The following is a 22,145-nucleotide window of genomic DNA, read 5'->3' on the forward strand; positions in this document are numbered from 1 at the left end:
TACACCAAATCACAAGAAGCACGCTATCTAGGTTAACAATAGAGCTTTCTGCCAAATTTGGTGTCATTCCGTTTGACCATTTTGGCTGTAGCAGTGTCTAAAATTACCTATGGAATTTGTGTTGAAATACTGGCCTTTGAGACACCACCCGCCCCCCTCCTTTTCTCCTCAGCCCCTCCTTGACGGATCACCCTGAAACTTGCTACCAAATTTTGTTTATTTCCGCTTGGACGGTATGGCTGTGTTTTGGGACATTTGGGACAATTTCTATGGTAATTAGGTCCTAACTATAACAACACAGTCATATTCATGTGTATATACACACATATATATCCACACAGAAACCTGTCTATGTAATATATGTGCTGAGTGTAATTTGCTATTTATTAACATTATTAAGAGATGTCGAAGCCTTGAGTGGGACATGCCACTCCCCTCCCTCAGGCCTGGTAATAAATAGCATATTTCCCTCAATGGATCTGAATGCCTGGATCATGCCATGCCTTTTTCTCAGGTGTAGTATTTATTGACAAAGGTATTTATTCAGAGCCCAGATATAAGGGGTTAAAACCATGCAAGCAGAGTTGTTTTACTCAGTGAAATCATTGTAGCATGCATCTGTGAGACAGTAAGCAGCGTTTTCTCACAACAGTTACACTGTATTACGGTACTAATGCTACATTTGTGCTTTAGTATGAAATGTGTTACTGGGCCACATTTACTTTCGCTAGCTTATACTGAATATATTTATTACGGGCAAGTCAAAAGAAATTGGGCCCGATAACACGTATTTTGGGAAAAGTAAACTAATTAACACAGATATAAACATCATTAAGTGGCATGGTCAAATTCCATGTTATTATTGAAGTACGGCCTACATGACGTGAGAAATGCTTATTTTCTCAGATTCCATTCTAGAATCAGCTTACAGAAGAAAACAACTTTGGCAAACTGCATGTCATAAACTAGTTCTTGTCTCTTCCCTACCGCTTAGCTGGAATGTGTGATGACCTCATAGAATGTTTGGGTGCCTGTGTGTGTGTGTGTGTGTGTGGAGCGTCAGTTGGTGAATGCAGGCTGAGCAGCAGGGAGGCTGCTCCTGGTGGGGCGACAATTCATCTACTCTTTACCTTCTACTCATCTATCCTGGAACTAAGCTACAATAAAGATATCTTGCTTATACACCCGGACTGTGTATCTTCCATTTGCGACAATTTGGCGACGATCCTGAAGAACCTAAGCGTGGAGTAAGGAAGGCCCTGTACAAAGGAACCAAGAGTTTGAAACTTTTAGAAAAAGGAAAACAAAACATTGAAATTCTGTAGAAACGCCCTGGTCAGCCCCATCAGTGTTCTTTACCACTTGGACAGCCTACAGCCTGGGCGTTTCACCTCTTTCTACCGGTCTACATACAGTTACTGTCAAACCTGTGGTCATCCAGATGCCTTGTAACTGCGGTCGTTTGACCTTTTACTGCCCTATGAAAGGACTCTATGTAACTTCTAACCAGCCGGCCTACAAACAACCTCCGGTGTAACCTGCTGAAGTAAGTTTAAGACTGGTGTGCATCTCGTTGTTAACCACAGTTGGAGGAGAAAACTGGCAGCTGTACTTTGACATGGCAGCTCTACTTTGACATCACTGGTAATTTAGAAAGACTGGCTGCCAACACCAAGTGGCACCATTTGGCCTGCGTGGGACGTCAGCGGCGACATTTGTGGAGTTTTACAGAGCCTGCATGTGGTGGTGAAGTGCGTTACTTCAAGAAAACTGGCCCATAACCGTCACTGCGCATGAGACATTTATTTGTTGTGGGCACTTATCGGATCTGTGTTTGTGAAGTACTTTGGTGGAGCCAGAGTTTACGCCTCTAACGTCTGAGAGTTTACGCCTCTAACGTCTGAAACATTGGTGATCTCTGTTTTAGTTATTGTGCAAATGATGGTTGGCTGTTTACCTTACTTCACGCAACATTTGAATGAGCGCCACGAGCAGCGATATTTGAATCTGCGCCACAAGCCCATTGTTAGCACCAGCACGCGCTCCTCACCTTCTCACGCGGGACAGCTGGGGAGTCTTCTGTGATGTTTTCTTTCGCCGCTAGGCAGTCTTCATTGCTGCCTTTCTACGTCTTGTAGCAGGAGCGTGCCTGGAGCCACTCGGCGTGCGTCTCCTGTACGTGCCACCATCTTGTGTTTGGTAGTAGCACCAGAGCACATTAACCTTGAAGTCTTCGGTGTATACTGCTTCCTGCGGTGCTTGTCGTTGTTGCCAACCAAATTGTTTTCTCGCAACACGTTTTCAATAAAATTTGCAGCTTACAAGTGGTGACCTGTGACATCGTAGGATCAAAGTGAGGTCTTCAACTTTCAGGTCTTCAACTTTCTTGTGGATTGTGGAGGTACTGTTTCGAGTTTATACTAACTTGTCCTTAGTTCAGCCGCCCGAGGTGCTTCACATGCTGGCTTCTTCAGTCAACTCGAGTGAGACTTCGCTCACTGGTGACATTACAAGACATTCGGTTGTTCATGATGGCACTCGCTTAGTTCTTTGCTTGTTCCTAATGTATGTGTCGGCATTGTATTTTTATTCCTGTGCCGTGGGGGAGGTCATGGGGGTGGTGTACCCTGTCATGAGGAGGTTTAGTGGGTGGTCTGTGCCCCCCTATTCTGTACATGGGCCTGTGAGTACGAATGTATGCGCTGGTTTGGCGTATGATATACCTTGTCATGGTGTGTTGAGGGGGCTGTCAGTGACTTAATTCTGTTCTCTAGGGTGATGGATAATCTGCAGTGTACCCATGTATGGGGAGGTTGTGCGAGCGGTGAGTGCTCAAGTCAAGTTTTTTTTAGTGTATAGTGTACCTATTTTGGGGAGGTTGTGGGGCCAGTCAAATGCTCCAATTTCGTTTTTAGGGTGATGTATACCCTACGGTGTACCCTCCAATGGGGAGGTTGTGGGGCCAGTCAATGTTCCAATTTAGTTTTTAGGGTGATGTATACCCTACGGCAGCGGTCTTCAAACTGTGGGGCGCGCCCCCCTGGGGGGCCGTGGATGTGTTCCCAGGGGGGCGCAAATGGGTCTACAATTACATGTAAATGAAGATAGCCTGGAAGCGGGAAAGGCTCGTTTCTAGGCTGTCTTCATTTATATGCAGCATTTAAAGTCCAGAAGAAAAAGAGAGGACCGTAGTACTGAGCCGCATAGGTTCAGGGAGTGTGGAGACTGGGTTAAAGGCATAGCAAAAAAACAAAAATAACCAGCATTTTTTTCCCACCTTCACGTAACTGCATATTAAAAACACACACACACATCAAAATAAAAATATATGAAAGTTAAACTAATCAAAGGGAAATACACTCTTTTACCTTTTGAAATCTCGGTTAGCTAATGTGATCACTGCTAATTTCTTTGTGTGTGACCAAAAAGTCACAGAATGGAATCCTTAATGGGGCAGTGAGGAAAAGTGGCTTGTTTATTTACAGTGCTAAGAGGACCACGTGTGTGATGGCAAGCACTGTGAATGTCATTATTTTAAAATAGAATTACACAGTATAAAACAGGCTGCTGCAAAATACTGTTTAAGAATAAAAAAAAGTGCTTTAAAAATATATAGTTTAGTGAGAAGCATTCAGATTATATCTAGTGCAGATATTTGATATTTGTCCATTAAAAGGGTGCACTCGTTATTTCTCTTTGTAGGGTTGTATGTATCATTGGTGCTACAACTCCTTTAGGGACCCAGGGCCTACTTGCTGTGCCAGTGTTGCCTTGGTCCTCAGAGCAATGGACCAAGGGAAGGGAAATTTGAAGTATAGGAGACAACTTGATTTGGGCATCAGAGAGCTGGGGGGGTGGATGATGAGAGATCAGAGGGCGAGGGATGAGGTGAGATGGGAGCCCATGTTGTTAGCAAAGGTCAGATGCCACAACAAGTTAGTAGCTATCATTAGTGAAGCAGGTGTAGTGATGCATTTGCCCAGGGGCCCATTGCATCACAATTATTAATGTTTTCCTATAAAAAATGGGCATGAGGGCTCATTTTTCTTGCTAGCATTAGGGCAGATGGCACCCTTGGTGCAAAAAGGGAGGCAGCATGCAGTAGCTAATTTTTTTCAGAAAGAGACTTCGCTTGTTTTAAGATTGAAGTGATGGTCAGACATGGTGGGCAATGAGTGAATGAAGAGGAGATAGCCAGCTTGTCAGGGCTACAACCATCATTAGTGCAGCAGGTGGAGTTGCATTGGGGCCCACAGCACCCCTATTATGAGAGTAGTAGTGTGTTGGTCAATTTTGTTCTTGCTTGTATGCTGTTGCTTTTTTTGTAAGCCCCACATTTAGTCTGGAGTACAAGCTACAGAAGAGCACATCTAAAATGATCTCATGATCCCTCCAGCGATCATCTCTACCCCTTTCCAAATCCTTGCCATATAGTTTGGGAGGGGGGACCCAACTTCAAAACATTTTCCTTAGGGGGGCTCAGAGCAAAAAAGTTTGAAGACCTCTGCCCGACGGTGTACACTCCAATGGGGATGTTGTGGGGCCAGTCAATGTTCCAATTTAGTTTTTAGGATGATGTATACCCTACGGTGTACCCTTCAGTGGGGAGGTTGTGGGGCCAGTTAGTGCTCCAATTTTTGGTTTCTAGGGTGATGTTTTACCTTTCTTTGGGGAAGTTGTGGAGCCAGTTAATGCTCCATTTGAGTTTTCTAGAGTGACGCATACTCTACGGTGTACCCTTTAATGGGGAGGTTAATGTTCATTTTCTTTAGGTTGTGGGGGCAGTTAGCGCCCCAGCTATTCTCTCTAGTATAAGAGTGTACCTTTTAAGGGGAGGTTGTGGGGACAGTGCGTTTCCCAAAGTCATGCCCTCGCAATGTTATTCTTCCCCAAGGGAGGGGGGTGGGGCATGCCTAGTTATTCTTCCTAGTAATTCTTCTTCTATTTTTCATGATGTTTTACAACTATTGTCATAAGCAATTTGAAGTGTTTCTTTCCATGCTTATTTTATTTTATGCATGTTTATTTAGTGTGTTTCTACTCATGCATGTACATTTTGTAATGTTTCTGTTCCCCTTTTCTGATGTATCGTTTATAATGACAGTTCCACTATGGCACTCCTTTGCTGTTTTATTCCTTACGGAAAGAGGATGTGTCATAAACTAGTTCTTGTATCTTCCCTACTGCTCAGCTGGAATGTGTGATGACCTCATAGAATGTTTGGGTGCCTGAGTGTGTGTGGGGAGCGTCAGTTGGTGAATGCAGGCTGAGCAGCAGGGAGGCTGCTCCTGGTGGGGCTACACTTCATCTATTCTTTACCTTCTACTCATCTATCCTGGAACTAAGCTACAATAAAGATATCTTGCTTATACACCCGGCCTGTGTATCTTCCATTTGCGACACTGCGCAAGGCTGCACGGTTATGATTATACTGCATGGATTTCAACTACTTTAGCGCTGCTGATGATAAACACCTTTGTATAAAACCACAGCACATATAAAAACTGTATAGTATAAACCACACCGGCAAATCCCGAGTCCGTTATGCTATTTATTGCAACTCTCTGGCGTAACAAAACTTGAGGGGGGCTCCTCAGTACTCAGGAGCTCCCAAGGCCAGGGTACTGTGCTGAGGGTGCCCCTGAAGCTCGCCACTCCCCGCACTGTGGGGGCCTTCGTTACACCACCGTCACAACTGTTGAGGGAGGGGAGGGGTATCATGGCCCATGCGAGGATGCGCCCCTTGTGATACACGGCCCTTCCTCCCATCCAACAATGGTAACGGATGATTACACTCTACACATCTGTATATATAATATATTTCTGATATATGCATATACACAGATTTCTCCGATTGCCTGCTACTGACGACCCAAGCAGATTTATCTTTCTCCCCTATTATTGATTTCCATTGAGATCACTGACAGCCACCGGCTCTTCCACCTCACCGAATAACCCTGGAGGTCTTCTTGCCAGTCCTCAATGTCTGGCTGGCTCCATACTCACACTCTGATTCGCGAGAAGGTGCCACTCTTCTGGAGTAAGTAGGCGGAGGGGAACGACTTCACACCGAAGTGCGGCAACTGCAGAGCCTCACCAGGCAAAACTCGCCGCACAGCGATGTTCTCAAACTGCAGCATGTCCAGTGTAACCTGAAAAAGAAAGAAAATCCGGACTCAGCATTGAGGACACCAACATAATCTACCCTCGACTCCGGAAACTGAGGTGCCACCGTCATACACACCATACTAGAGGAATGGAGGCACCAAATCATCTACCTTAGATTCATGGAGTGGGGTAACCAACATAAGCCAACTCTCATATAGGTAATGGAGTCCCCAACATTATGTATCCCAGACTCAAGATATTCAGTCACCAACAGAATCTACCCCAGACTCAGGGAATGGGGTCACCAACATAATGTATCTCAGACTCGGAATTCAGTCACCAACATAATCTACCCCACACTCAGGGAATTCGGTCACCAAAATACTCTACGTCAGACTGAGAAAATGTAAAAAAAAGCCCAACTATTGTCTCCTTTACAAACAGAGGGGCAGATTTACAATAAACTAACGCAGCACAGTGCAGCAAGTCCTTTTGCTGCGCCGTGCTGCGTTAGTTTGGAAAGCACAGTGATACGACATATTTACAACAATATCTCGCATCTCTGTGCTTCCCCCTGTGCTGGCACACAAACTGCTGCCATGCGCCGGCGCAGGCACCCTTGAACCATGGTGCACGGATGCCTACGTCGTGGGGAGATTGTTTATGTGCAGGAAGGGAACCCTTCCTGAACAAAAACAATCTGAAATGCCTTAGCATTAGCATTAGAACATAGAAGTTGAAAAACAGCATTGTTTCAATGATTGTTTATGTGCAGGAAGGGAACACTTCCTGAACAAAAACAATCATTAGAGGTGACTTCCTCTTTCAATGTGTGCTGCAGAATGCAACACGCATAAAAAGAGGAAACAACAAGGAGAAATGAATACATTTCTCCTCCTTGCGCCTCCCTACGCCTCACCTGGGGAGGTGTAGCATTCACATGCATTTCCAGATTTACGATTCCTCATAAGTCTAGAAATGTGTCTCGTTCCGTGGGTGTTGCGTGGGACCACCCACAGCAACACCCATGGAACGCCCCTTTCACGCAAAGTGCTTTGTGTAAAGGGACCATATTTACAAGGACAGGAATAGCCACGCAGGGTGGCTCTTCCTGTCCTTGTAAATATGAGGCAGTGTATTGCGCTGCCGGTGCGTCACAAAATGTGACGTACTGGCAGCGCAAGGGGCTTGTAAATATGCCTCAGAGTGTGTGCAGGAGATGAAAATTGAGAGGCACATAAGCCTCACACATTGCGCGTCAAACATTCTCCAAACTCCTGCTGGGTCATAAAATAGTTATTTGGAATAGGAGGTCATTTAACCATTCGCAAAGGGACTGATGCTGGAGTTACAAAGCAGACACATTTTAATCTAAACTCCTGATCAAGAAATACGTATTTTAGAAACGTGGTGATCTCTACATGGCCTTCCTGCATTACATCTTGGTATTTGATCTAGTTCCAAGACAAAATCAGTCAGAAACGACGACGAATGGGCATATGGCAAAGTTGAGCATAGGACATTACATGCCCAAGCAAATTATGGCTGAATTAACAAAGGAGGAGGGAGAGGAATTTTTAGGCCCAAGAGTACCTCCTTCCTTTAGCATGTTTACATCTAGTGTGTCCTTTAGTGGAAAATTGAACTTTGCGTAGTAGTCCAAAGGACGCTGGATCCTCACCCACTCAAGGAAGCATCTTTCCTCATAGTGTCCACTCCTCATGTTGAGAGAACTACTGTATTTATTGTACTGTAGCATTTATATACCACTCACGACCCCCTTTGTGGGAGCGCTGAACCGCTCATTCACTCGCATAGTGTGTGGTTGCAAGTGTGCGGTCTTTGTTTGAGCCTATGTGGGACTTGTTTCCATGTCATGCATGATGACCACCAAGATATGGTTATCGTGTTATCGGAGGCAGTGCTTGGTGGTGTGACAGATGAGGAAGCATGATAGAGAGGCTCGCATTTTTTATAGCATGTGTTATGTTGGCAGCTCTGATTAGTTCTGCAAGTCTCTTGACTGTATGATAATGTTTTCTTTTGTATGTTCTCAATCTAATTTCGTATGCAGGCTGTCGCAGCTGGACGTCTTCTCTGAAATCTTATGGATCTGGGAGAGGTAACAGCTGTAGAGTCATGGGAATCCGAGATATGCCCGGATACACCGCTTGACAGTCCTCCTTGAAGGATTGCCATTATGAGAGGTAAGTAAGGAGATTTGCCAAGATGCACTGTTCTATATTTATGCTTTTCATCTTTGATCAGAGTGTGGGACTACTACAGGATAGACTATGTCAGAGTCCTCTGGTAACCAGCAATATGTGGCAGATCTATCTGGTCTTAGCAGGCCGGTCTTGTTATTGAGTGGTTAGTTAAGCAGCCTTATAGCTTGCATCTGTGCCCTACAGTTATCAGCAAGGTCCCACAGAATACTGGAAGTGGCAGAAAAAAAAACGACAAGTCAATAATTAATACCCACAACAAAGAAGCACAAATACCCACATATGATGGACCGGCAGAGGAGGCATCAATAAAGACGCAAAGCTGCCAGCTGGACTGAAGTGCATGCCCTCGTCGCAATCCAATATGCACCCACTTTCTGCTTTGTCAACCAGGGGAAGTGAATCTAACCTTTAAAGAAAGCTAGCAGAGGTGCCTGCAAGGAGGGTCAAAAATCTCTGACTGACAGGTGTCTGTAAAATCCACACTGGAGGCGAAGGAATGATTGATATCAATCAAGTTTATTATACATCAGGAAGCCCCATACCATCCTGCGCTCAGTCTGTCCAACAAACCGCCACCATCGGAATCCTCACGTACACCAGCATTCTACATTCCACACCATTACCATGTACCTGACGTCCCAACGCAGACTGATGCGGCAATGCAGAACAGAAAGGTGCGAACACATGGACGTATCAAGTACCTTAACACAACTCCTTTCCCCACCAAAAAAAACATTGCCTTTACATTACAAAATCTTTGAATTTCCTTGGTAATACACTTCTACCAGATTTAACAATGAAATTCTCTTTTGCTGTTTCGGTGCCTTGGTCTTTTGCACCTGTTTGCACACAATTAGCTGCCTTACTGATCACATTTCCATTGTCACCGACAGCGTTAGTGTCGTTCAGCTGTTCAAAAGTTTTGCTTTGCAAATCCAGTATATCGTTACTTCACATCAGAATCTTACCCATTTCCTTCTTCTCAAAACCATCCCACAAAATTCGTGATTGTGTAGGCTTGATCGGAATTATTCCACCAACCTTTGTTTTTCAAAAATACTTAATTTTTTCCCACCAACTTGAACTTTTTTCTCCTTCACTTTGTATTTCATATCATAATACTCTTTCCTTTTTATTCTGAACCTTCTGTACAGTCTTTCTAACCTCTGAAAGATCCGTAGTTACTTTTCTCAGAAGCCATCCATGGAGGAAATGTGTTAGAAAATCCAACTCTTTTCCATAGAAGCTCAAACTGGTTTACACCAGTTGTCGAATGGAGAGTATTATTATAACAACTAATCTTGCGTCCCAAATATTTATATACATTCAGATTAGCAGAGATGGCTGTTGGAACACCCTCTTTAATAATCCTGTTAGCCTTTTCCAGAAGTCAATTAGAACGTGTAGAATACAGTGCTACCCTGTGATGAGTAAATCCATTCTCTTTAAGAAAATCACACATTTCTGTTGATACCAGTTGCATACCATTGTCTGAAACTAATATTTTCAGTATACCTTCCACCACAAACACTTCCTCAAGAAACTCAATCGTAACTTCAGTTGTAATTTCATTCACAGCTTTAAAATGTATCCATTTTGAAAAATAATCGATCAGAACAATAAAATACTTCTGATTAGTTGGCAAACAACTTAAGGGTCCTAAAAATTCATTAGCTATTCTATCCCACGGTTGTTCAGGCATTTTCACATTAACTAATGGTGTTTTACTAAAATGCCAACTCTCAGATCAAGACATTCATGACATGATTGTATTTATTTGTCCACTATGGTGTCCCTGCCAGGCCACCAATAATGATTGCGCAAAATCTTTTTAGTAGATGTTAGACTTAAATGTCCCTCATGAGGAGGCGTGGCTTGGAACGTCAAGATGACGGTTGCACTCTAAGAGTGCTCCGGACCCGTCCGTCATCAGCTCCAGAATCTATTGCCATCGGCAACCATCCTTTCCCCTAACTCAGCGCCAGCACCCTAAAATAACCCGGGCTGCCCACCAGTGCCAGAAAAATACTGCTGAGTCAGGTGCGGCGGCTGGCTTTGCGCCAAGGTCTCCGGGCCGCCCTGAAGTCAAAATGGCGGCGCTCGTCGAGCTGTGACCTGTGCCTGGATGCTGGGGATTGCTATTAGACATATCCCCTGCGGCAGATCGAGCCCCCTACTCCACTGTGCCCTGTTGACGGGCGGAGGCACCGAACAACTCACCGGGCAAGGACGGGCTCCGGAGCCGCGAGGCCGCGCGGCTATCCTGGTTCCCCGCGGCCCGGAGGGGATCTGGTGTGTGGCCTGAGGTGAGGGCTCCCTCCCTGGACCAGGCCTCCGGGGCTGGTGCGCCGGCTTGGGCCTGCGGCGACTTTGCCTGATTGGCAACCGAGACAAAGGCTGGGGGATCGGCTGCTATTTCGGGCAGCGGGGACCCTCAGAGTGGGTTCCCCCCCCTTCTGGCACCGAGATCCTGTGGGTGGGAGGCGGCCTCAGAGCTTCAACCACGACCACTGAGGACCTAAGCGAAGTGTCGGTTCCTGCGGTCGCTCTCCGGCCCTGAAGATACGAGAAAACTGGGCCCGCCGATGTGACAGGGGCACCCGCTGCCCAGACCTCCTGCGGCCTGGTGAGTCTGACGGGCTGTGGCGCGTAGGGGAGAAGAGTCCTTCGCCAGCCTAGATCCTCCCGTCTTGGTGCAGATGCGGCCGGGGCCCGCAGACCTGCAATTGACTAGCAGTGGGGCCTGCCTGCCTGCCGCTGCAACCCCGGTGGGGGTGCGACACCTGGACCCATGCAGGTGGAGGGACCGGTAACGTGGTCGCACAGCGGCGGGCTTCTGGGACCCCCCCTCCCTGCCTGATTGGGCCCAACAACTCAGTGTGCGAACTACTTCATTAGGAGAAACGAACACTCGCCTCCCATCTGACCGCGAGGCTACTGCACCAAGACCAGTGCTTAAGTGACTGACGGCCACCAGAAACACCTGCTAAGAGGGCGAGCATGGAACAATCGCTTACCCTGACTTCATCCCTGTTCACATAGTGCATTATCACTTGCAATACCACTAAGTGGCACCCAGTCCCCGGGCGTAACCGACTACCGATTGGAGTTGACCAGCTCTCATTCCGGCCGTAACATAGCTACGCAGTGGAAGATTATCCCTGTACTCACTGCAAACGTACCTGATTGCTGCTGCGATTCCAATCAAGAAGTACGCAGTGGCCCCCTCATCCGGGGAAGTGCTAGTGATCCGCGAAGGTACACGAGCCATCCATGCGAACCAACCAATACCCTCCCGGTGAAACCGTCTAACGACTAGCAATACTACTGCCTTCCCTCGACCCTCCTTGGACCGCCCAGCCATGGGAAAGGACCGGGGTTCGAAACCGCCTACGCCACAGACTAAAATGGACCAGTACACCGTTAACGAGAATGAGACTCGACCCGAAGCTGCAGAAGGGCACACTTCAACAAGTGGAGACCTCAACACGATCCTACAAGCCATCTCCGCCTCACGGGCCTCGGTCGAAAATAAGATTGGAGAGGCACGAGTCGGCATGGCCCTGCTCCGGCAGGACCTCCGCAATGCAACAGCCAGGATCACTGAAACTGAATCTCGCATCTCCTCTGTCGAGGATGATGTCACAAATCTGAAGGAACAGATGACCCACCTGTAAACTCAAGCCAAAGAACTTCACAGGAGTACAAAGGATGCTGAAAACAGATCCAGACGCAACAACCTGCGTCTGGTGTGATTCCCGGAGTGCGTAGAACATGGACCAATGGAATCATTCATTGAAAACTGGATCAATTTGTGGATGCCCAAATACAAGCTCTCTACTTGGTTCGTGGGGGAACGAGCACACCGCTCCCTGGCTCCAAAACCTCCCCCAGGTGCCACACACCGACCCATTATAGCAAATATCCTCAACTTTAGAGACAGAGACCTGATCCTGCAGCAAGCTTGTGTCTGGAAAACCATAACTTATCAAAATCACGCCATGATGATATTTCCGGACTACAACAGGGAAGTTCAAACACAAAGACGATCCCATACAGACATGAAACAAAAAACTGCACCCTCAACCTACAGTACAGGCTACTTTTTCCAGCAAGATTACGTGTGGTCTTCCAGGAAAAAACACATTTCTTTGACAGTCCCGAAGCGGCCTGGAACTGGCTGATAGAGGAGCATCCCGTCCGACTCAGATCTGTGACTTCGACCCCAGGAGCCCAAACTGCAGCTACACTTAACCCTGTGCCGCGAAGAAAACGCACGCAGTACCGCAGGGGCTGAAAGGCGGGCAGGGCCAGATCGAGCTCACTGTATCACCAAATTCCCAGTGTCGGGTTCTGTTGCCAGAGCCCTCCCCCCCCCCCCCCCCCCCCCATCCGCGGGGCTCCAGTTCCCGAGATCGTTCGCCTACGGAGAGCACTTCATCCAAAATTATGACCATAGACTCCGCAGACTCTGATCTCTACCGTAGCCCGGCTATCCCCAGCTGAAGCTCCTACAAAGTGCCACGAACAGAACCCATCACACCAGACAGCACTCAGTTGAACAATGGCGAATCTCCAAACCAATCAGATACTTCTACCGATGTATATTCTGATCCTGTAACAAGAGGGGTCCACCACACTTCATTGACTCTAAATGTTATAGTTTAGTTCATCTCAACGGTTATAGGGCGACAGATGCTTCTGTTTTTGAAGTATAGGGTGGGGGGGTGATGGAGGGTTGGGGCCGTTGGCCCAAGTTTCTAGTTATTCAATAACTCAAAGTTCACAGCATATCAGCTCCACGATAGTACGACACAGCATCACAAATACATGTCAACAGGCAAAACACATAATTCACACATCTCAGCCTCCAGGACATCTACCCCACAGCAGATCCCCAAGGCACTACAGGCTTCTCACATTGACCACGATACAATGACATACAAAGGGAATTCTCTCCGTATCATGTCGTGGAACGTAAACAGCCTGCTAGACAAAATCAAACGGACCGCGACATGCCCAAAGTCACGCCCCTGACATTCTCATGCTCCAAGAAACCCACCTTATGGGCATTCTTTGTCCCTTCCTTGCAAGGTACGGATTTGATAGATCCTGGCACTTGGGCTTCACACGGGACTCACATGGGGTCGCAATCCTTTTAAAGCGCAACCTACCTTTCGTACCTACTCAAATTAATAGAGACCCCAATGACTGTTTTGTAACCCTCTCCGGAACAATGGGCGAAGAAACCCTCAATGTCCTCTCATCTTCATTCCTGGTGACACCCACACACAGACCCTAAAACGCATAGGTGAAATACTCTCCTCCTTACCTCCCGGTACAACGGTTTTGGGGTGGGACTTTAACGCTGTCATGCACCCCGGCGTGACACCACGGGGACCCCCTCTATCTCCCGCACCTTGCACACCAAACAGTTAGCGACCTGGGCTGAAGCCATGGGTATTTGTGACGTATGGTGATCCTAGAATCCACGGGAAACCCAGTACACCCACACCTCAGCAGCAAACCACAGCTACTCTTGCATTGATATGATATTCATGCCGGCTCTGGAGTGTCAGAGTCAGGGAAATACATGTCCTACCCCGGGGCATCTTGAACCATTCGCCAATGCTCTTGACCCTGGGCGACCCACCCACTGTTATCCAATGTGGAGGATGAATGCCTGGTTTCTCCAAGATCGGGAATTTAAGGAAACAATTAAAGCTGAAGTCAAGCAGTACTTCCTCACGAACCAAGACTCCGTCTCATCCCCAGGCAATCTGTGGGAGGCAGGTAAAGCCACGATCCGTGGACTCGCCAAGAGCCACCGCAAAGCCCAATGAACAGCACGAGAGAGTAGACTCGCCCTCCTCGAATCCCAAGCGACCCAGCTTGAGAGAGACGTAGCTGGAACAACAGATAAAACCCAGATGCGCCAGCTGGCACTAGTGCGGGATGAAATGAGGCAGATTTCTCTTGACTCTGCGAAAATCTTATGGAGGTCCTCCATTGCACGAGTATATGGTCGGGGCGATAAGAATTGGAAAATACTACACAGACTAGTATCCTACCCCTTAGCGAACCGATAATTCCGGAGAGCCGTGACCCAGAAGGAAACACTCATCGCCCTGCCAAAGTGATGGCCCAAACTTTCGCAGACTATTACTCTTCCTGGAAACCTGAGCTCTCACTCACAGAGCTAATTGCTCTGGAAGACCTTCACCTTCCCAAACTCACGGTAGTTGAGTCAGATGGAATGGAAAGTCCGATCACATGTGAAGAGATACAAGGCACCCTTTCGCTGGTCGCGGCTGGTAAAACCCCCGGACGGCTACCCACAAGAATATTATTCCGCTTATCGCAACATACTTATTCCTCACCTTGCGGCCCTTTACTAGGAGGCCATAGAATAAGGCTCTTTCCCTCCAGAGACTGACACGGCCACTATAGCTATTATTCCCAAAATGCAACTGCCTTCACCAGCATGTACTGACTATCGCCCCATTTCCCTGATTAACACTGAAGTCAAAATATATGCCACAGTTCTAGCTCAGCGCCTTAGGCCATACCTTAGCAAGTTGGTCCACCCTGACCAGTGCGGTTTCATGCCTGCATGGAGTACCAGACATTGCTTGAGGCGTCTGCATCTGGCCGTGGCCAACTGACAGTCGCGGACCCCATACATGGCGCTCCTCCTAGTTGACTTCAAGAAAGCATTTGACTTGGTCGACTGGGGCTACCTGGAGGACGTCCTATTGGTTATGGGCATGGGCCCTAATTTCTGCTGTATGGTTCACATCCTTTACTCCAAGCCAACTGCTTGTCAATGGAGCACCTTTCCAATCTGAAGGGGGACGAGACAGGGTTGCCCCCTCTCGCCCCTCCTCTTCGCTTTAGCAATGGAGCCTCTGGTCAATCTCATCCGCTCGGATAACCGGGTTCAGGGCTGGAATTGGGTTGGTTGACATGAGGACAAAATTGCTTTATACGCAGATGATGTCCTGCTCTTTCTCGCTGACCCGGCCCGATCCGGACCTAGATTCCTGCATATATTGAAGTCCTTTGAACGGGTCTCAGGTTTGCGCCTCGGCCAAGTCTACTTTAGTCCCCTTGCATCTCTCAAGGGAATGTTTCGATTGGCAATCCACTATCCCCATCAGACGGCAATCCTTCAAATATTTAGGTATATGGGTTGCCCTGCTTCCCAAACTAGCGTGGGCATTTAACGGGACTCCTCTGGTTGCTAAAACCAAACTGGTGATCCTCCCCCGATTCCTTTATGTCATTCAGAACACTCCATTCCATGTCCCCCGAGCTTGGTTCAGAGGAATATACAGTCTAATTATAAGGTTTCTCTGGAGTGGCCTACGGCCGCGTATGGCCCTCCTGTGCTGCCAGAACCCACCCTTTGACGGAGGCATGGGTCTAACAAACCTGTACTTATATTTTCTTGCCACCCGCCTCCGGGTAATACACGATTGGTTCAACGGGGGTGGTCTGACCCTGCTTTCAGGACCGAACTTAAGACCTCTCTCAGGTTCAGGCTATGATGTACAGATCTCCCATTCCCCAGGACCTCCCCACAGTGACCTGAACAGTCCTGTTAGCCTGGAGCGCCACCCTATGACACACCCAATGGAAGGACAAACTGACTCAGCAGACACCCCTATGGCAGGGCACATGGTTGCGGGAGGTGGGGGCCTGTAAGGTTTTAAGAGCTGGGATCTCATTGGTATCTCACAGCTTGGAGACATATGGGTCAGTGACCATATCCGCTCCTTTGCGGATTTGCAAACCAGACATTCGCTTCACCCGTCCCAGTTTTACAGATGATTACAACTCCGCCATGCCCTAGATATGCATATAAAGCCCAGTACATCACTGCCAGAACACAGCCCCCTTGAAGCTCAGATCACGATGGGTAACCTCGGGAGGGGAGGAGTCTCACGTATATTCCGCTCCCTAACTAACAATGGTCTACTTCCCTTGACCCATTGCGATATAAATGGGAGAAATGATTGGGCCCCCTGGAGGAGGAGGACTGCAGAGACACTCTGATGGTCGACAAGACTGTCTCAGCTAGACTTCGCCTGGTTCAGCTTTACTACCTGCACACCTCCTCCTACCTTACCCCTGCCCGCCTACACAGAGCAGGCCTAATTCCACACCCAACATGCAATGCTGAACCCGCAAATTTCTTCCACATGGTATGGTCCTGCCCACATATAACCTCTTATTGGGCTGCCCTGGAGGCAGAAATCACAGGGGTGCTGGGAATGGAGGTCCCACACAACCCTCTAAACATATTGCTGGGTGTCACAGATGGGTTAGATGGATCGAGAGCAGATAAAATGTTTCTAGGGACCGCCCTTGTAGTGGCCAAGCACGACATAGCCATGGCATGGAATAATCCCACCCCGCTCACTATAACTAAATGGCGCAGAATAGTGGACTGGTGCGTCGCACAAGAGCTACCAGTATACGAGGCCAAGGGGTTGTCCGGTCAAACACCGGAGGGTCAGGGGTAAATGGTTGGGAATGCTAGATTAATTAACTTCCTTGTCTTCCCAGGTCTCATTCTATATGTCCTGCTGAAGATGGAGAAACAACAATGTATAATGTCACAAGACTGTTTTACTCGCCGAATGTCACATGTTGTGGTGTTGCTGACCATGCTGTACTGTTTGTACTTATGTTTTACCACTATCTCTTTGCAAAATCAATAAAATTGACTATAAAAAAAATGTCCCTCATGAGCAATATTTACCAAACTTGGGGCGTGGTCTGGCCGCGAGAAGAGATGGCCGCTTAGTTCCGGATCTCTGCGCTGTGGGGAGCCCCGGACGGCGGCGGCACCTTGTTCGGCTGTAAATTACTAACAGAAACCCTGGTTTTATACATCGGAGGGTCTAGTGGTGCCGACTCGGCAATTTTGAGGGCGCATAAGGCTTCCTGCCATGCTCTTCTTTCCCGTTGTGCTTACGAGTGGCTGATTGCGCTCGGGAGATGTGGCCATCTTGGAATTCATAGAGCGTCTGAGGGAAGCCTGTGTGAGGCGTCTGAGGCGGGTTTTCCCTTTTACTGGCCCCAAATGCCAAGAAAAACAAAGAAATACCTGGGTCCAAGTGAAGTACTGTCATTCAGGTAAAAGAGTCTGGTCTCATGCTGCTTTTCTGCGTAGTGTCTTCACACAACAGGAGCAATTGAGGAGATTTTTACTCCTTGTCACCACCTTAAACTGCCTGCCAACGGGGATAAGATACCTTTTTTGAAGGGTTGCTACTTCTCAGGATGCTTCTTTTCGGTTTGCATAGTTTGAGATGAGGTAAACAAAAACACTGTGATAGTTTTACAATCCCTATTAATACGACCCGTGTCTCTCCTCAGATAGTGTGCGCTGGGCTTACATGGCTTTGAAGTGAGCGTTATACTGTAGTCGCACGATTTACGAGGTAAGCGCTATACTGCAGCTTTTGAAACGTGTGAGACAGGCACAAGTCGCTTGACAAGTAGCAGTGTTTACTTCACTTATTTTAGAGCTGTGCACCGACGTTCTAGGAGGTTCCAGCATTGTAACTTCTGAGGGGATTTATACTCTTTACACACTATTCAAGTAACTGTGACCAGACGTAGGAACTTTTCATATTATGAACATTCCTCCTCTACTGCGTTTGGTTTACTCAAATAAGGAAGATATTCTGCTTTGCATTGGTGATTTCTAACGCCGCTGTCAGTGTTTCTCCTCAGACATTACTCACTGTTCACACACGGCTATATCATTATCATACTGCAACAACAGGGATGTTGAGTTTTATGTGGCTTCCTCAATAAGCTGTAACATCACGCAACTGTGTAAAGGAACCATACTACTTCAGCTCAGGAATAGTTTCACTGAAGTAAACAAAAAAGCTCACCAGCACAGCCTGATTATTTTCTAGAGCGCCTAACAATTTCTCCTTTGTTTAAATCACAAAGACTTATTTATACTGCTCATAGTGTTCAAGATCACAGAGAATTACTTACCTGCTTGTCGATGCCCTCTGGTAAAGCAAATGGTAAATCCATAAAACAGCCTCTCTATTCTGAAGCTCTTAATTAGAGCCGACCCACCTCAGAGGTTGTAAATATTATTCCTTCAACTCAAAAATTATCTAATCCTATTATGGCAACTGCGCCAGACCCTACTATGGACCGCATACTCCAGAAAATCTCTGTAGTAGGACGACGTCTAGAGGGCATGAAACGTCCATATCTGCCCAAGCAACTGAAACCAAATCCATACACGCAGATATTGCTGAATTTCAAAATCGTCTTGAAGGTCTAACTGAATGAATTGACACTGTTGAGAACCGACTTAACAACATACCGGACCGAGATCAAGAACTTCTTTTCCTTAGTAGTAAAATTATAGACTTGGAAGACAGAAGTCGCAGGGACAATGTACGTTTCTTTAGTTTCCCAGAAGGAATTGAGGGTTCAGATTCTAAATCATTTCTCAAAACAACTCTCCCAAAGATCACTGGTCTCTCCTTCAATCCGCAGTTGGAGATGCAGAGTGATGGGGAAATTGTTACATATGAAAAGGAAATGGATGGATGTACACATAACTAACAATAAGGTTATAGATCTAGGGAACAGAGAGGTTTGGAAAAATGCCCTCACCATAAAATGATATTTAAATTAAATAAAAGTTGAAAACTAAAAAGAGAGGGTGGTGAAAACATGCTGTCCCCATAAAGTGATTACCTTATGAACTTGTGGTTCCCTTAGAGCCTGTTGTGCCTGACACCACTACTATATTATTATTTATACCTGTAGAGGCAGAGTATTTTTCTCTCCTCAGTGGGTTTTAAGCAGTAAAGTCCATCTACAGTGTGAAAGCCTCTTTGCCGTCATACTGGGATACTCAGTACACTTCGTTCACTGTGAATCCCAATGTCAATGCGCAGGCAGTAAAGAGAGACTTGACCACCTATGCCTGGAAGGTGGTAGCATCGTCTTACAGTAGGCTGATGACCTCCTTGTGAGATCTCCATCACTTGACGCCTGTGAAAGCCTGTGAAAATGACACTGTAGCTCTGCTGAACTACCTCCAGTAGAGAAGACACAAAGCCTCATTGTCAAAATACCAGTGCTGCCAAAAAGAGGTGACTTACCTGGTTTTTGTGATATTCCAGGGTACACACCGCATGCCGCCTGACAGAATAAAATTGTTTCAGGGCATTCAGCTCCTGCCCCCCAAGAAAGGAATGATGTCCTTCCTGGGGATAACGAACTGCTGCCACCAATGGGTCCCTGAATGCAGATGCTATGACTAATGAACTTTCAAACTGTTTCAAGACATTGCAAGAGACATTGTGTACTGCACCATCATAGAGACTGCCTGACTACAAACTGCCTTTCCATCTCTGTTTCAGTGCAAAATAACATTGTAAATGAAGTGGTGTGCTGACACAACTGGAAAAGAAAGGCCTGTGGGACACAACTATGTGACTTTGCTTTCTGCAGTGATTAGGGGTCAGCAGCTGTGATGGTGGAGAGGACGGCTCTCATTGTGTTGGACTATACTTGTATTGTCTAGGTGCCACATTTGGTGCAGATGCATTTGGTACGGTTGTTGTTGTCTGGATCGACACAACATTTTCGGCTGGTAGGCACACAGGTTATAATGGCACCATGTTGTCTATTTGTCTAATTGTAATGTCATAATAAGAGGCCCATCTGTTAATTTGGCAAAAAGTATTATCTGCAACAGGTTATTCTGATAAAATCCATTCTCTTAGAGACAAATGAGACCCCTAAGTAAGTTGGTGTTGAGATTGTAGAAAACGGCACCATGCCAAGATTAGACACTATTAGTAAAGACAGACTATGAGTGATACACTGATGGTTTCTTCAGCAGACTGATAGACACTAATTACTGAGCAGGGTATGCCATAGCAATTATCAAACAATGAAAATCCTAGGGTCTATACGATTACCGGAGTTTTTTTTTTTTCACTTCACTTTTGGCAGTAGCTTGTTTGCAAGGTCCTGACGAAAGCCTGATCCAGTTTGGGTCTTCTAGGGCTGAAACATGTTGACCATCTAAATTTACACCATAGCGGTTTAAATCCATACCGCAGGTGTAGTCACTGCTTTTTTAATCCTGACAGTGGGCATTTCCTGATTAAAGTATAGTTTTGATGCCTCCTAGCCAGTTTTAACCATCACTTGTTTTCACATATTCACTAATTCATCTATATTGTTTGCGCTGCATCCTCACTCATACATCCTGGCTCATCATATGTGGATTTAGTCGATCCTCTAAAACTATAAACAAAACAACCCTGAGCTCCTCCCTCTCAGTGAGGTGGTTGTAGCCCCCAAAGGAACTAGGATTTTCCTTTGGGAGGAGAGTCCTTATGATGAAGCATGTCACCATTGGTGAGTGAGGGATTACGTCCTAAAAGGCATTTGCCCTTAGACGCACTCTGTTTGCCAATTCTTACCAAATAGGTTGACCATCACTGCACCGGTTTAGGTTACAACTTGGAGGTGGTGTTGTTTTGCTTCTTTCCATTCTCTTGCTTTTTCGTTTACTGGTACCTCCGGTAATCGTATAGACCCTAGGATTTTCATTGTTTGATAATATTAGTTGTTTGGGGATATAATCCTTAGCGGTCTTTAAACTCATTCCCTTGGACTCTCCCCTTGAACTGTGTTGTTTGTTATGCCATAGCAAGTGCAGCTCTGCCACTTAAAACATTCACCCAGTAAGATAAGATGTATGCTGTAACAAAGGCATGAATACTAGTCAAGGGTAAAACTGTTTTAACATTTAAACTAACTCACATTATGCTTTGCAGTTCTTATTTGTGGCCAGATGTGGAAGTATTACGGATTCATAACAGAAGCAGGGCACCTTATTAAAAATGGTCCTTTAGTAAGGATCTTGTTAAAAGCAATACTGTTATACACCAGGATAGCAGTAATAAAATGTGAAGCCTACACAGGAGCTAATACTAAGTTAGCCAAAGGTGATGCCGTTGCTGACACAGCATTAAATGAAAGCATGTTACAGCCACTGCAGATGGGACTAATGAATAAAGCATTCCCAAAAATGCAGCTCATTGAGAGACACTTGTTGCAAGCTAATGTAAAGTAAGCACAATGGTCTGCAACACCAGATGAACATAGAGGGTGGATTGATGTTGGATGTGAGCTGAATAATGAAGAGAGTGTGGGCCTACCAGGATGAGATGCCTGTGTACCCACGCAGTATGTACCTTTCCCTTACAAGACTGGAGCAGGGACCATCTGATATTGCACAAGGGAGGATGAATGCGCAGATGCATGTTGCTTCCCAGTGAATGGATTTAAATATTTGCTGGTGTGGGTGGATATGTTTTCAAAATGAATGGAGGTGTATCCAACAGGGAAGAATAATGCAGCAACTGGGGCGCAGTACTTCAGGAAAGCCATCTCTCCAAGGGTAGGGACCCACCAGGGCATAAATAGCGATAGAAGGAGATCACTTAGTGACTACATTTATGCTAAAGAGGTTGTTTTTGGGAATAAAGTACAACATGCATACTCCATACCACCCTCCAACTTAAGGCCAGGAGAAGTAAATGAACTCCAAAATAAAAATAAACAAAAAACAGATTATTAGTAAAGGCAACTGATGGAACAGGCCTGATGCTCTGACTTTAGTACTGCCTGCAATGTGGCAAAGACTTCTAAAGCGATCATGGAGACATTGTCATGGTGAGAAAAATAAAAGCGGTTTCTTTTAGTCCTAGGTGGACTGGACCACAGACGGTGAAC

The 22,145-nt window shown here is 46.4% G+C and overlaps 1 protein-coding gene across 1 annotated transcript in view; it reads right to left on the reverse strand.

Moving 5' to 3' along the window:
• Positions 1 to 22,145, reverse strand: part of QSOX1 (quiescin sulfhydryl oxidase 1) — a 428,334-nt gene that overhangs the window by 120,599 nt on the left and 285,590 nt on the right. Inside the window, exon 6 of the mRNA XM_085601768.1 lies at positions 6,007 to 6,152. Coding sequence (XP_085457894.1) covers positions 6,007 to 6,152 — 146 coding nt within the window. The remainder of the gene's footprint in view (positions 1 to 6,006; positions 6,153 to 22,145) is intronic.

Source organism: Triturus cristatus, chromosome 4_2, assembly GCF_964204655.1.
Source record: "Triturus cristatus chromosome 4_2, aTriCri1.1, whole genome shotgun sequence".
Lineage (NCBI taxonomy): Eukaryota > Metazoa > Chordata > Amphibia > Caudata > Salamandridae > Triturus > Triturus cristatus.